General features: G+C 37.5%; 1 protein-coding gene across 1 annotated transcript in view; it reads right to left on the reverse strand.

The window, feature by feature from the left end:
- The window catches only part of COL7A1 (collagen type VII alpha 1 chain), a 133,585-nt gene that overhangs the window by 87,335 nt on the left and 31,047 nt on the right, over positions 1 to 15,203 (reverse strand). Inside the window, exons 19-30 of the mRNA XM_087954709.1 lie at positions 14,469 to 14,594; positions 8,587 to 8,730; positions 8,355 to 8,480; positions 7,352 to 7,498; positions 6,086 to 6,208; positions 5,824 to 5,970; positions 4,109 to 4,228; positions 3,114 to 3,260; positions 2,266 to 2,399; positions 1,493 to 1,619; positions 1,102 to 1,245; positions 389 to 552 (exon numbers count right to left, since the gene is read on the reverse strand). Of these exons, the coding sequence (XP_087810835.1) occupies positions 389 to 552; positions 1,102 to 1,245; positions 1,493 to 1,619; positions 2,266 to 2,399; positions 3,114 to 3,260; positions 4,109 to 4,228; positions 5,824 to 5,970; positions 6,086 to 6,208; positions 7,352 to 7,498; positions 8,355 to 8,480; positions 8,587 to 8,730; positions 14,469 to 14,594 (1,649 nt within the window). The remainder of the gene's footprint in view (positions 1 to 388; positions 553 to 1,101; positions 1,246 to 1,492; positions 1,620 to 2,265; positions 2,400 to 3,113; positions 3,261 to 4,108; positions 4,229 to 5,823; positions 5,971 to 6,085; positions 6,209 to 7,351; positions 7,499 to 8,354; positions 8,481 to 8,586; positions 8,731 to 14,468; positions 14,595 to 15,203) is intronic.

Genomic DNA, 15,203 nt, shown 5'->3' on the forward strand with positions numbered 1-15,203 from the left:
GCCACCACAAGTGCCCCTGACATGAGTGACGTCGAACTGGTCATGCCCACTCTGGCCCTACGAGGTCAAACGCAACCCTGAAATTGAGTTTGATGCCCCTGATATGCACAGTAAGTGGATCAAAGGTAAAGCTTATTATACAAAGCAGGAATTCCACCTGTTGCATATCTATTTGCATCCTGCAGAAGAAATTATGGACATGATGCAAATCATAGAAAGCCATTGTGCTTTTCTCCTTCAACATTTCTTCTACAGCATGATTGCTACCTGAATGCCAGAGGCCAGTGTTTTTCCATACTGATTGTCTCATTTACCTCCTTCACCTCTGGATCCATTGCTAGGAAAACTGCAGCCAATCCCTCCCCTGCTGCCATGAGCAGTGCCTTACCCCGATGGATGGTCCGCAGAGGGCACTGGCAAGCCCCACTTCCGCCTCTGACAGACTGTTTGAGTCTCGCACAAAGAAAACGTTACGTGATTCTTCACTGGTCACAAGGCGACGCAGTTGCTCACGATCGGCTCCTTCCATCCCCACTGCTAGAATCTGGATTCCTGCAAGGTCCACAAAAGGGAAACTTAGAAGAGATCCTCCATGTTAATTATTCATTGGAGATCGTGTAGTCCAGGTGAAGAAGTTAAGGACACAAGTAGCTCAGCTGATTTTTCTAAAGGTAAATTTCAGCCAGGGCTACCCAAATTGTATCAAAGCAACTTAAAGATACCCGAGGGGGGAGGGAATCCCATTTCTTCAGCCCAGTCAAATGACAGACTGTTCGGTTAGAACTCAAAATTGCTTTTTCAAAAAGACAACTGAATAATTAATCAAAGCTGAAAAGCGAAATGTCATCAAGGAAAAACCAGAAAGTCCAGTTGTCTCTTGAAAAAGCACCTTTGGGACAACCAGGATCTGGATGACTGTGAATCTCTGTAATCACTCATGCCTTTGTCACCTCCCAATTGGACTATGCAATGCATTCTATAAGGGGCTTCTCTTAAAGAGCATCTGGAAACTATAGGAAGATTCTTATTAGGGAGCAGCAGCTACAACAAAGGCTTTTCTTATGTTTGCTACATTCCAGACATGAAGGACAGGTGACTTACCAGCAGCTTTGATTTCCCTGGCCGGCCCAGTGGCATCATCACTGGATGACCCATCTGCCAATATCACCAAGGTTCCTGGAACGCCAGGTCTTCGCCCTGCAGTGGGGCTCAGCATGTAGCTCTTCACAAAATTAATGGCTGCTCCTTCATAGAAAAAGTAACAACAGATATGCATCCAGAGAAACACACACCTTAGTAAGAGCACTAGTGATACATTGCTCACTTCAAGTTTTCATTAGCAATTCCTGTGAATATTGGGATCATGGTCACAGGTAGAATTTCAGAAGAAACAGGATTGCTTCTTTCTCTTCCTGCTGAGTTCTTTGAACAAGGAACTAACAACACCCCACCCCCTCTTTTCCTTGACTCAAAGGAACGGGCGACTCCTTACCAATGGCATTGCCACTACGCTCCTCATAGCGCAGTGAGCGAATGTGCTGCAGGACAGTTGCTAAATCATTGGAACGATTAAGCAGGAATAAAGGGAGGCCTCGGTAGCTGTACATCGCAATGCCCACCTGGAGTAGGCAGAAAAGAGAAAAGAAATGTGATAAAAGCAGAATATAAAGATGAAAAAGCATGCAGTCAAATTCCCCATCTTAGGAGCAGAGGGAAACCAGGAGTGATATTCATTTACTTCTCAGCCTTCTAAAATAGGCAGGATTAGGAAACAAGAGTTGCTAGTAGCCCTGGAATGTATTCTGATGCAATTAGGCTACTGGAACAAAAATGTGAAAGCCCACCAAACCCCCAATCTACTTCAAGTTATACTATTACAATGAAGGTGGTGCTGTTTTGAGTTTCTTTCTCAAGCTTACTACCTTCCCAGAACTCAAGTATCTTTTCTATAATTGCTCAGTATTCTTCTCTCCTTTCCCTCTGAGTCCCAGCACTTCATCCTACCTGTCATATCCCTGCAGGGTTTTGATTCACAGCTATTTGGATGGCCAAATAAAGCACCACCACATGGAGTTACAGAATATATCTTTATCAAATTGTATCTTTTGTCACCTTACTGACAAACTATAGATTTGCAATGATAGAACGAAAATCAACAAGGTTATAACTGGGTTCGCTTCACCCAATTAAAATAACCCCCAATGTCTTTGTGCATGTGAATCAAACAAGCAGGGAGCACTGCAAAATCTTGATGATGTAGGTTACCCGGGTAGTTTCACGGCCTGGACGAAGAGTGGATATAATGTTGGAAAGGAAGCTCTGCACAGCCTCTGCATTGTAGGCTTTGTCTCGAGTTGTATGTATAAGAAAAATGACATCACGCTGGGCATCTGGACAGACTGCAGAGTGAAATGTTTCAGAAAGAATCAGAATGGCATCCAATGGTTTGGGGATATAAGCAAAAGGTCTGATTTTCCCTTCCTGCACCCCCATTTGCAAATAATAACTGAAGAGATTTATAACTCCCTGTGTAGCTGCTTGTAATTCTCAACTGGAACCTTTGCAAATCAATTATATATTATTTTTAAATATTGCAATATCTTCAAACATGTTTTCCAAATGGCTATATGCTATATGAATCTGAAAGGTGAAAAAGATATTTTTTCAAAATACATTTTAAACCCTTTTTTTACCCTTCAAAAAGACCTTTTTTTACCCTTCAAAAAGACCTTTTTTTACCCTTCAAAAAGGAAATCCAAAATGTAAGGTCTAAAATAGGGTCATCATTAAAAACAAACACTCCAGGACTCCCTCTCAAAAATAGGACTTTGTCCTTCTCTCTAACCAAATATTAAGTGAAGCCATTGCCATCAAAATAATTGACGAGCTTCTTGCAAGCAAGAGGCTCTAGGGAGCTATTGGTGTCCATGGTAAACTACAGTGATGCCAAAATGACAGCATGCTGTGATGACATTCAACAAATATTATTATTTACTTGCAGTTGAGCTTCTGATATAAGTATGTAATTTATAGCACCTGGTTGATCACAGATGCTTTGTTATTTGTCCTCTTGAATGGATACCCGGGTAAAGACATCCCTCCATAAACCTCACCTGTCTGGGCAGAAATAGAAACCTCAGCACCGGAGATACTCCCAAACAGTGGGCGAATCATAAAGGTGTATTGCTCCCCCAGATGCAACCCAGACACTTGATGGGATGTTTCTGATGCAGGCAATGTTTTTTGTGCCTCTCCTCCCTCTGAAACACAGGAGAAACATGACAGAGGATTAACACAGCTGGCAGGGCTAATAATGCAGATAGTGTGTCTCACAATATATTGGCTTGTATGCTCGTTAATTGGTCACAATACTGCTATATTACACTGCTGCTGTGGGAGTCTCCATTCTCATGGTCTTTTGGAAGCTGGTAAAAATCTGACACTTCTGGGGATTGATTGTGGAGTCATTAGTACCAGGGATTTTTGTATGATTCATTAATATCCTTTTAGTTTTAGTATTAATATCTGCAAACTAGAGTCTGAATGGACTGAGGAAGTGGAATAAACTATATAAATGAAGAAATCCAGTATTTTATTTGATACGTGATTATATCACGTAAGATTAAGAGCAGTGGTGGCACAGTGGTTAGAATGCAGTACTGCAGGTTGACTGCCAGTTACCAGCAGTTTGGCAGTTTGAATCTCACCAGGGTCAAGGTTGACTCAGCCTTCCATCCTTCCAAGGTCAGTAAAATGAGGACCCAGATTGTTGAGGGCAATATGCTGACTCTGTAAAACCACTTAGAGAGGACTGTAAAGCACTGTGAAGCGGTATATAAGTCTAAATGCTATTGCTATATCTAAGCATGGGATATGATCTTTTCCCTCATAACAACAATCCTTAAGGGTAGATTAGGCTGACAAAGAGTGACATGTATAAAGTCACCTTGCAAGCTTCCATTATTGAGTGCAAACTAAAACCTAGATTTCCCCATTCCTAGCACAATACTTTGACCACTACTCCACAAAACTTTGTGAAGGAAAATCAGAGCTCCTTGATGTGAACTCCTGGAGGAAAGGTGTGATGTACATCAAATACAGGACCAACCTCTTGGAGATTTCCATGTGAGATGATAGCCAGAAGCCCCAGGAACTGGAGTCCAGGATAACGTTATAGAATCCTTTTCAGTATCTGACACCTGGAAATTGGTCACCCGGCCCACAGCTGCTGAAAAAATAAAGATAAATATGAGACAGGTAGTTTGGTCCTTGATAGTGAAAGAAAAATCTAGAGAAGTTCTTAACAGCAATTCACACTGATGAGCACAGAGAGTAGACATCACACTTGTGATCTATTGTAGCACTACGGTAGTTCCTATCACAGTTAGGACTGGTATGTACAAGTGGAATACTATTTTCATCACAGGAAATGGCCTTCCTTAACAATGGAAATTTTGGTCCCAATTAAGTAAATCACATGGTTTTTAAACAAATCTACCTTTCCCTATTGACTTTGTTTACAGGAAGCTGGCTGGGAAATGGTGTCCGCATGACTCAGAATACTAAAACCATCTTAAATGCATGCTAGTTGCCAAGCACCCAAATTTTGATCACATAACTGTAGGGGATGCTACAATGCCTTATAGATCTCTTAGCTATGACAACTTGTTATAAGCCAGTTTTTTCAGTGCCATTGTAACTTTGAAATATCACTAAACGAATGGTTGCAAATTGAGGACTGCCTGCTCTGCTTCAGCTGCTTCTTTGGCCCTTCAGAGGTCTTTTGTGCACACAGTGCCGAAGTCACTTATTTGGAAGCAGACTGGCTTGTCTTGATGCTTGTGAGGCTGAGTACATCCCTGCCAATGTTTTAAGCTTAAATGAAAGTTCATACTGTTTCTGATGCTTAAAGCAGATTGCTGAGATGGAGCGCATAAGCATTTTACAGATCAGGAATTTATATACCAGAGATGAGTAGTAAAATACAACTATATGGAGAACTAGTGTTATCATCTGTGACACATTGACTGTGACACGGAGAAAAGCAGTACTGTACATAAAAACCAAAGCAATAAAATAGAGATAATTTACACTGTTATAGTTGGAAAAAAATGTCCACAGTTGAAACTCTGCTTTGTAAACTACATTCTTATATGGTTTATCTGTTTCTTGAACATATCTTCTTATATGCTCTATAGACAAGTGTGGAAGAAACAGCCTAATAGAAACATTCTGGTATAGCACCCTTATCTGGGAGTTTTCCTTCTAAATTAATATCTAGAAAAGCTACTTATGCTTTTATTTATGCTTCACTTCAGTTTTAGGTGATACATTTTGCTTTGTGTGATGTTTACATTTTTTTAAAAAAAGCAAAATTTAAAAACCGTTTTTTAAATTTGTTTTAAAAGGGTGGGTTATTTTAGTTTTAAGATTAAAAATGGAGCTGCAACAGCCAATGGAATTACATATTATGAAAGATGAAAGATCCAAGTATCTATTGATCTTTGGCAATATTACAGAAGACCCTTACAATTACATACCAAATAAAAATATAATTTATCTAACCTGCATGAAAGAACAACAAAAATCTAAAACATGCCTCTTAGCTACAAGAAAACACAACAATGCTTTCCCCAGAAGTATCTCTCAGGGACCAACAGGAATCATTGATGAAAACCAGTAAATCAGACAGGATTGGCTTATCTCTGTCTAGTCTCTAATTCTTCTTACATATGAAATTTACATTCCATATCTAACTAGAGGCTACTCTAGCAATTTTTGTGCCGTAGACTTCTATCTCTGGATAGCAGAGAGTTGGGTTACCAGTGGTGCCAACAATGGCCACAGCTTCGCTCTCCCGGTTGCCAGTCAGACTTGTGATGCGGATGTCATAGCGCCCTCCTGGCTGCAGATCTTCAATGACATAGGTGTTAATTTGGGCTGGCAACAGCTGACTCCTCTCAGGCCCACCTGTCCCATGTAAGAGAGCTAGTTAATTTCTTGGATAGTGGGTGGCAATCATAGAGGAGGTAGATACATATAGGAAAATATATATAGGAAGGTATATATAGGAAGTGTTGATCACCTGCAGGGCGCCAGGTGAGCCGATAGCCCGTGCTCCCCCGCGCTGGGCTCCATTCTAGTTGAATATGGGTTTGTGAGGAGTCAGTCACACGCAGGTTTCCAACTGGTTGAACTGGGATTGCCGCTAAAAGGAAACATATGAGGAATAACAATGGAAAAGAAGCAAGGAAGTCTGATCTTTAACAAAGAGAAAAAGATACTCCAGAAAGAATTAACCCTCTTATGAATCATAGATAAGATTTATGTATTTGATATGAGATTAAAATAAACTTTCACTTTCACTTTAGGTATGAGATAAAACATTTTTTTTCACTTTTACTTCAGGTGATACATAGCTGTATCCTTCATGAATAATCATGGAAATATTGTCTTCTTGAATGGCATCAATAATAACATCTGAATAACCAATTATGTGATGCGATCATGTATCTTCAAATATCTGGAAAATATTTTCAGAAAATAAATTCTTTCTTTAGAACAATTTCTACGAGGTTCTTTGATTCTGAGGATATCTTTACAGAAAATACAATGATCAATTAGAGGGAGGATTTGATTTTCAGAATCTGGAGCTATATTTGTCAAATATTAAATACTGGAAGCCAAACAATTGGTGTTCATTTTCCAATTTGGGCAAGTTTGGAATGTCTGTCTGCCTGCCTGCCTGCCTGCCTGCCTGCCTGCCTGCCTGCCTATCTATCTATCTATCTATCTATCTATCTATCTATCTATCTATCTATCTATCTATCTATCTATCTCAACTTGAGTTAAATGGATAGTGTTAGGATCTAAACACATTAAAACTCTAATATGCCTGGAAACAATTAGGTCAGTTGAAAAGTTATGGAATGTCCAATAAAAAAGATTTGACCCTTTTCCCATGCTAAATTGACATTATGGGGAAACTGAACTTTAAAAATTGGGGAAAAGCTGGAGATATGAAAAAAAATGGATGAAAGCTAAGATACTGGCTTTGAAACAACTGATAGAGGAAAATGAATTTTTAATGTATGCTGTGTTAAGAGATAAATAAATTAAAACATTCCAGAGGCAGAACCTCCTTTATTCATAGTTTGTGCAACTTCTCTAAGGATGACAAGTGCAGGAACAATACAATGTCAAGTGTTAAACACCAGTAGAAAGTGCCACATAATTTCCCTCCAAGTCTTAGCAAAGAAACCAAAGCATAATATGACTAAAATTCCATCTACAACTTCAAAAAGCAGATTAGTAAGAAACTGACACACAAATATGGACAAATAAGTCTTACGTGTTGTGACAGTAATAGACACGGGATTTCCTTCACGATTCCCAATCAGTGCTGTGACTTTTACAGTGTAGCTGACTCCTCCTTCCAGGCTTTCTAAGTCAAAGGAATTAACATTTCCCAAGACCAGTTTGCTGCTCTCAGGTCCACCTTTAAAAGAAGAGAATGTGACCTCGCTAGTGAAAAAAGACAACCAAAGCCATGCAAAGTTATTGCAACCCACACTAATAAGTATAAAGCTTGATCACAGCAACAAGAAGTCTCTCTTTTCTTTAATTCTACATTTTCTTTCACCAAATAAGAAAAACTTCAGCTTCAAAAATCATCTGTGTTTTTGATTTATGATTGCTTTGTTTTTCCACTCCTAGAACTAAGATGCGCAAATTAAGACTGCGCTGTAATAGGCATTCAGAATGTGTGTGTGTGTGTGTGTGTGTGTGTGTGTGTGTGTGTGTATTCAGGTTGCTTTTAACATTCATAGGGATTTTTTTTAAAAAAATACTTAGATCTTCATTTCCTTAATAAAGCTGTGATGTCAATTATTAGCTGTTCAAATCCATGGCTTGTACTGTAATTTCCCTTCTGCTAACATTTCTAAATCCAATTGCAAACTTGTGATAAAGTAGTAATTGTTTCATTGTAAAATATAAAATAATTATAATTAAGTAATATGTAATAATTAACTCATTGTAATAATGAATTAATGTATATTAAAAGTATGTGTTTGCAAGATTTGTTTAAAAAAGTTGCTTGAGCATTCCCTGCTTCCATTCCCAAATCTATTTTAGAACATTTTAACTACCTCACTTGTTCCATCAGTTTGCCAATAATATAACAGGCTGCACCAATGGATAACCTCTCCCAATGGCTATAAGTGGTTATGAAAATAAGGGCACTCTACAGGTCAACAGCAAACAAACATTTTCTTCAAGAGGCCCACAACTCCTCACAATTATTGTGAGGAAACCAGAAGCAGAAGATCAATAAACTTCGGCAGCTTCCTTACCGCTAAGCTGGCTCCACACCACTCGATATGCTGTAGCACCTGGGACACCAACCCAAGAGATGCGTACCACATTTCCCCTGGACTCAAGGACTCTGAGGCTGGTGACTGTTCCCACTGGCTCAAAGCCTTCAAGGCAAAACAAAAAATAATGATTGGTAATAGGATTCTCAAGGTGTAGCAAAAAGGGCAGAAAGATATGCATTATCTCATCTGCAACTACAACTGGTCTCACCTGTTGTAACTGTGGTGGTAGCTGATCTCCCTTCTCGGCTGCCAACTAAGGCTGAAACCTCAATGAAATAGACAGTTCCAGGCCTCAGACCATCAATGGTGTAGGCGTTTATATCAGCTGGTAGGACTCGAGAGATCTCTTGACCTGGAGAGGGAAAGGGTGTATTCAAGATGGAGGCAACAGATTACTCACACAAGGAAGAAAACAGTGGATTCTTACATCTTAAAACCACCAGAGTACAAATCAGCCAATATATGCTTCTAGGCTAATAAACAATCTGGAACTCAATCACCCTTTTGCATTTTTTACTGTCATTCTTTGATCAGAATTTGTACTCACAAAAATAAATATCCTGGAGAAAATGTGTACTAAAATCCCTTGATTAGCAGAAATTACAGCAAACATTGTTTTACATATGCTGGCATATGTTGCCTTGGGTTTCTGAAGAATAGGTGGAATATAACAAATAAAATAAATAATATGTATACCGTACTAACCCATTTCTTCCTTTATTTGAGTTTGTAGGAATACAAAAACATGTTTGTTGCAGAAATGAAAATGTCTGCAACATGCCTGTTTCTGGAAGATTTACTGAAATGTTTGCCAAGAACAAACTTGTATTTCAAAAATTCAAAAGTTGTGGGAGTCCAGTTTGAGCTTCTTCGGCGACAGACCGAAATCTGTGATCGTGCGCAGTTTCGATCTGTGCTCACTGCTGGAGCGCACCGGCTGATTTCGGGGCTAAGCCACCCCGTAGAGGTGGTGAAGAGGAGGGAGACTGCCAGCAGGGTCGAGGAGAGTCGCATCTCTCCTCTCCAGCTGGCCATTACTCCCTTTCCCGGTTGCAGCGGTGGTCAGAAATGGCCACCTCAAAGAAGAACTCGACTGGAAAAGAATGTGCAGGAGGAAGATAAGAAGAGAAAGTTTTGGCTGACCAGGTTGAACTGAAAAACAACAACACAAGGTACCCTGGAATTTGAATTATAAAGTACCCTGGAATTTGAATTGTTCGCAAAGAAGACTTTGAAGCGGCGAATGAGAGAGGGAAGGGAAAGGATTTGGTTTTTTTTTCTTTTCTTCCCTATATTGACAACTAAGAGATTTAAGCAAGAAACCTGCAAAAATCTATTTTGACATTAACAGGTATTTAAGATGAAAATAAAATGTCAAGGGGATAATAAAGATTTCTGGATTCTCAAAAACTTTTAAAAGAAGGAAAAAAACAAAAGGGTGGGATCTGGAAAAGATCTGGAGACCACCTGGAAGTGAAAGGAATTAACAGTGAAACTTTAACAAGATTCCTAAAAGATACATTTTAACTGAAACTTTGTAACAAGATAAGAGAACCCCAGGAAGAGAAAGTGGAAAAAAGAAGCAAGAAGTAATAGCTTTGGATTATTTGGATTACTTGGTGATTTTTGGATTTTTGGCTATCGGATCTAAAGGACTAAAATTTTTATTTTCTGTTGTTTAAAAGTTTTTAAAATGGTATCACTCTTGGAAGAATTGAGAATGGAACTTAAAAAACAGAAAGAAGATGCACAAGAAGGAAGAGGTTCTTTTGGCTTCATATTTCAATGTTTAGAAATGGAGATCTTGAACTATGAGAAACAACAAGAAATGCCTGTAGAACAAAAAGGGAGGGACAAAGAAGAAGCCATCTTCAATGACTAAGTATTTCTATGTGGGGAAAAGAAAGGAAAGAGAGTGAAAAATTTAAGATCTGAAAAAACAACCCAAAAAAGAATAGTTTGAAAAGTAATTATAACATTAGGAAGAAACAGAAGAGAGGATTACAGAAGAGAGAATCAGAATTAGAGAGAGAAGGGGTCAAAAAGGGAAGGGAGAAGAAGAGGGAGAAGAGGGAAAGGAAAAGAAATTATAAAGGACAGAAACAGGACATAGAGAAACAGGGAAAACGTACAAGACACAGAGATAATGGGTGAAAACTTAATTGAAAGGGGGATTCTGCAAGGGTACATAAGATAGTATTGTTATATTAGAAATAGAAATGAACTTTGAAAATATGAAACAAGTGTGATTAAAATGATAGATAAAATACTCATTGTAATGGAATGGAATGTTTAACAAATAAATGAAATAAAGAGAATGAGAGAATGAAATTAGGAAAGGAGGGGAACATTTTAATTATTATAAATGTGTTATAAAAATTTAAGTGAAGAGGAATATGAAAGAAACATGAAAAAATTATGGAAATATTATAAGTGTTCCTAGAAGTATGATATCCTATTGAAAAGAAATGTTAAAGATGTCAAAGATTATAACTAACATTAATGATAGAGCTGAATTGGAATAGAATAAGTATTTTATTTATTATTGTTATATATATATTTTCTCTTTAAGAACTTAGTGCATATTTTAAGAATGTACCAAGCAGAATTCGACTGGAAGTTATGTGTTATATTGAATGTTGTAATTGTAAAGGCATAAATTGAAGTTTAAATAAGAGTTGAATGGATAAAAATTAAAAGATACAAAGGTGTCATACTCCAATTAGTAACTACAGGGGAAAATTTTGTTTAATGAGAAAAGAAAATATGAAATTGAAAGGGGACAGACAAAAGTATAAATATAATGACTAGAAAGGTATTGAAACTTAGAAAAAGATATATATAATTGAATTTAGAAAGGAATGAGATCATTAAAAGTAAGATTGAGAAAATTAAGGGAAGGGAAAAATTATTGAGAAAATGTTAAAATAGTAATAAGATATGGAATAGAACACAAAGATGAATATGAAATTGAATTTGTGTCTGTATGGAGAAGTGATAACCCAGGACCATGCTATTCTCAAAAAAAGAAATTTTACTTGTATTATGTTTTGTGAAAACCCAAATAAATTTTTTATTAAAAACAAAATTCAAAAGTTGGAAAACTCAAATCTGGCAACTAAAAAACCAGGATTTTCAGTAATATCTACATGCTACAAAAACATTCTATGGCAGGCTAAATGTAAATAATTATATTTGCAATATAATGCAATATAAATTTGGCAAGATGCAAATTTCATGGATGAAGCATTTCATTGTACAAAAAAAAGAGTTCCATGTACATATAAGGGGAAACAAGGAGGGGAATGCTGTTGTCTTAAGAAATACCAACAAAAAAGCAGAATGGAAAGGAAAAAGAATCAGCACATGGCCAGCAATAGAGTGATAGATAACGTATTACATAACACATTCCTTGATCTGAGAGATAAAATCACAGCTAATACACCCAGTCTCCAGAGTTTCCTGTTAGCTAATTAATTTTATTCCTGACAGATTCAATAATGAAAATCAGATCACAAGAAGATACAAAACACAGATGCCTAACTTTTAATTTCTTTTCTGCTATCATACACAACAGGAAATCAATATTAGAAGATTTTGTTAATGAGAATCAATGTTCTGTGATTGTTTTTATTAGTACATTAACTTCATTTTCAAAATGTCAACTGAAAATGAAATATTAACTACTTTATCTGATACAAACATATCAATGGGGGTGGTATTCAGCAGGTTCTGACCAGTTCTGGAGAACCGGTAGCAGAAATTTTGAGCAGTTCGGAGAACCAGCAAATACCACCTCTGAATGGAGATATTACAGTATTCTTCCCCTGCCACATCCACCAAGCCACGCCCACAGAACTGGTAGTAAAAAAATGTGAATCCCACCACTGCATATCAACTAGGTAGATTATCAAAATACAAAGTCATTTCTTCATTGGCAATTACAATAAAGACGAGAAGGCATGGAAGGAATATTCTTTTTCATATTCAGGATATAAACTACCATATTGTACTTCAATGGAACATGTACAATTCAAGACTACAGTACTAAAATAGCAAGGCTGTTGCCTCTTTATAATAAAATGTATTTCACAGATTGCTAGAGGATAACTAACCTTTGAGGACAAAATATCCAATTTAATTTTTCTGTCTGAACCTTTGTTGCATTTTATAATCCCCCAATTTATTCAGAACTGACAGAGAGATAAAGCAAAAATTATCTATGTATCATCTCAATTTCTTGGATGCAATTTCTCAGGGTGTGGAGAAGAAGGATGAAGGGACTGATGAAATATTTCAATTTGAAATCTTCTAAGAAACAATGAGAAAATGTCAAAATATGCCATCCACTGTGCAAGAAGGAGAAACAGATATTTTGGCATTCAGAAAAGTAGCAAGCTGAAATTGAGCTGGCCTTCTCTAATAGGAGTGTAAGTTTCTCCAAGAAAAGTGTTATTATTTTCTTGTAATTATTCATATTAAAGTAAAATATATATTTAATCTTATGTATATTAAGGCTATGTAGTATCTGGAATTTGAAACAGAAAAAATGCTTTGGAGCATATAGCACCTATTAAAGATACAGGTAAAGATTCCCCTCACACATACGTGCGAGTCGTTTCCAGCTCTAGGGGGCAGTGCTCATCTCTGTTACAAAACTGAAGAGCCAGCATGTCGAAAACATCTCCGTGGTCATGTGGCCGGCATGACTAAATGCCAAAGGCACACGGAATGCTGTTACCTTCCCACCAAAGTGGTCCCTATTTTTCTATTTGCATTTTAACATGCTTTTGAACTACTAGGTTGCAGAAGCTGGAACAAGTAACTGGAGCTCACTCCATTACACGGTGCTAGGGATTCGAACCGCCAAACTGTCGACCTTTCTGATCAACAAGCTCAGCGTCTAACCAGCTGTGCCACCTGTGGAAAATTGTGACAATTAAAAAGATATGAAAATTTTGAGGGTTAAGGTTTTAGTTAAAAATATGAGTTGAGTTGGCTTATCTTCAGAGGGGTTTATACACAATATTAATATGTGTGTATGTGTATAAAATCTGTTATATAATTAAAATTTTCTCAAAGGGGAAAGTCACTAATCCTGTTTTAACATGTTTTGCAACGGAACAACAATTCAGTCTGTGCTTATGAATGCTTAGAAATATTTTAATGTTAAGCACCTTTTGCTTAGAAGTGACAACTAACTGCCTAAATAGTTCTGAACTGCAAAGAGATTAGCTTGCTCAGAGACACAGATAAACTCTAGCATTTTATCAGATTACTAGTGTTTCCTCTTCGAAAATTATTTGGTTTTGCAAAGTTTTAAAAGCTTATTGGCTTAATCTTTTGAGTCCACTGACTTGCCTCAATGGCAACTGATCTGTTTTGTTGTTGTTGTTGTTGTTGTTGTTGTTGTTTTAACAGGAAGCCAAAAAAAGAAAAAACCCAAGTAGAATATTTTTTAGTCTATAGGCAAGTATTAAATTCTGCCCAGATGCAAAATTAATCTGAAGGGAATTCTCACTTACAGAAGTGCAGCTTATGCCCCAAGGTAACCACTGGGGGGGGGGGGCATCCAACTTTCACAAGGATCCAGTAGGAAGTTTAAGTTTCAGGGCCAAGCTTGACTGGGTTTTAGGAATATTTTAATTTGCTTCAAAGTCACATGGTTTAATAAATTGATATTTATTAAAAACAACTCTGTAGCATTAGAATATGCTTTCAGAGAAGGCCTTTCTCATCAAGATGGTCCTGTCTCATTCATGGAATGAAATGAAATGAAGATAAGGACATCTTCTATTTGTTACTTTTCAGTGTTTTATCTCAATTTCTTCCATACTTTTTTCTTTCCAAGGAAAAGCCACTAAGGAAGAAAAGCTGGAACAGCAGCACTAATGTTAGGAAAAAAGATGGTAAAAAGCTCTCCAATAGGAAGCATCCAAAATATCTCTGGATTTGCATTTTGTTTTCTTCCATCCCTGTATTTCCTTGACATCATGCTACCACCACCCTTCAATACTCAAGCAGAATAAAATCCAAATATGTACAATTCAGCAGTTAGAATGCCTTATTTTATGACTTGTCAAAACTCACCCTCTCTCAATCGCCATTTCACTTTATAGCCTGTGGCTCCAGGAACCCGATTCCAGGTAACACGCAACTGATTGGGCCCAGATGGAGCTGCCTCTAAGTTGCTGATGCTACCTACAGACGGAGCTTCTACAAGATCAAGCATAGAGAAGAAGGAATGAGTATAAACTGGGGGTCTTCAAACTTGACAGCTTTAAGACTTGTGGACTTCAACTCCCAGAATTCCTCCTTCAGTCATGTTACTCAGGAATTCTGGGAGTTGAAGTCCACAAGTCTTAAGCTTGACAAGTTTGAAGACCCTTGGTATAACCATTGAAAAACAACAAATGGTTATTATTTGATATGTATTATTTCACATATAGTATTTAGAGTTGTTCTTCCTGTTCTTTGTGAACATTTCCTCAAGGACCTGTGCAACCAACTTGTCAGAGAATGAGGCATTCTTTTCAGCCCTTGGTGGGGAGCTAGGGTTGAAGCATCCTACTTTATCTAAAGTCCTCAGCTATGTTTATCTGCTTCTCCCATCCTGATCTTTCTGCAGAACAAGGATAGAATAAGTGCCAAAGACTCGTAGTTCACAATTCTATGTTTTTAATGAGAAGCCCAGAATTGCACAATTGAAGCAACCTAAGTTTTAAAAGACATTAGAAGGAGCATGTTCCTGCCTTGTTACTGCTGCATCAAATCAAGATTTACTGCTAGGCCTTTACCTGTCATAATGACTGTGCTGTATTGAAG

Source organism: Notechis scutatus, chromosome 2 (assembly GCF_049901735.1).
Source record: "Notechis scutatus isolate UNSWTSFEM ecotype Mainland chromosome 2, rNotScu1.2, whole genome shotgun sequence".
NCBI classification, from domain to species: Eukaryota; Metazoa; Chordata; class Lepidosauria; order Squamata; family Elapidae; genus Notechis; species Notechis scutatus.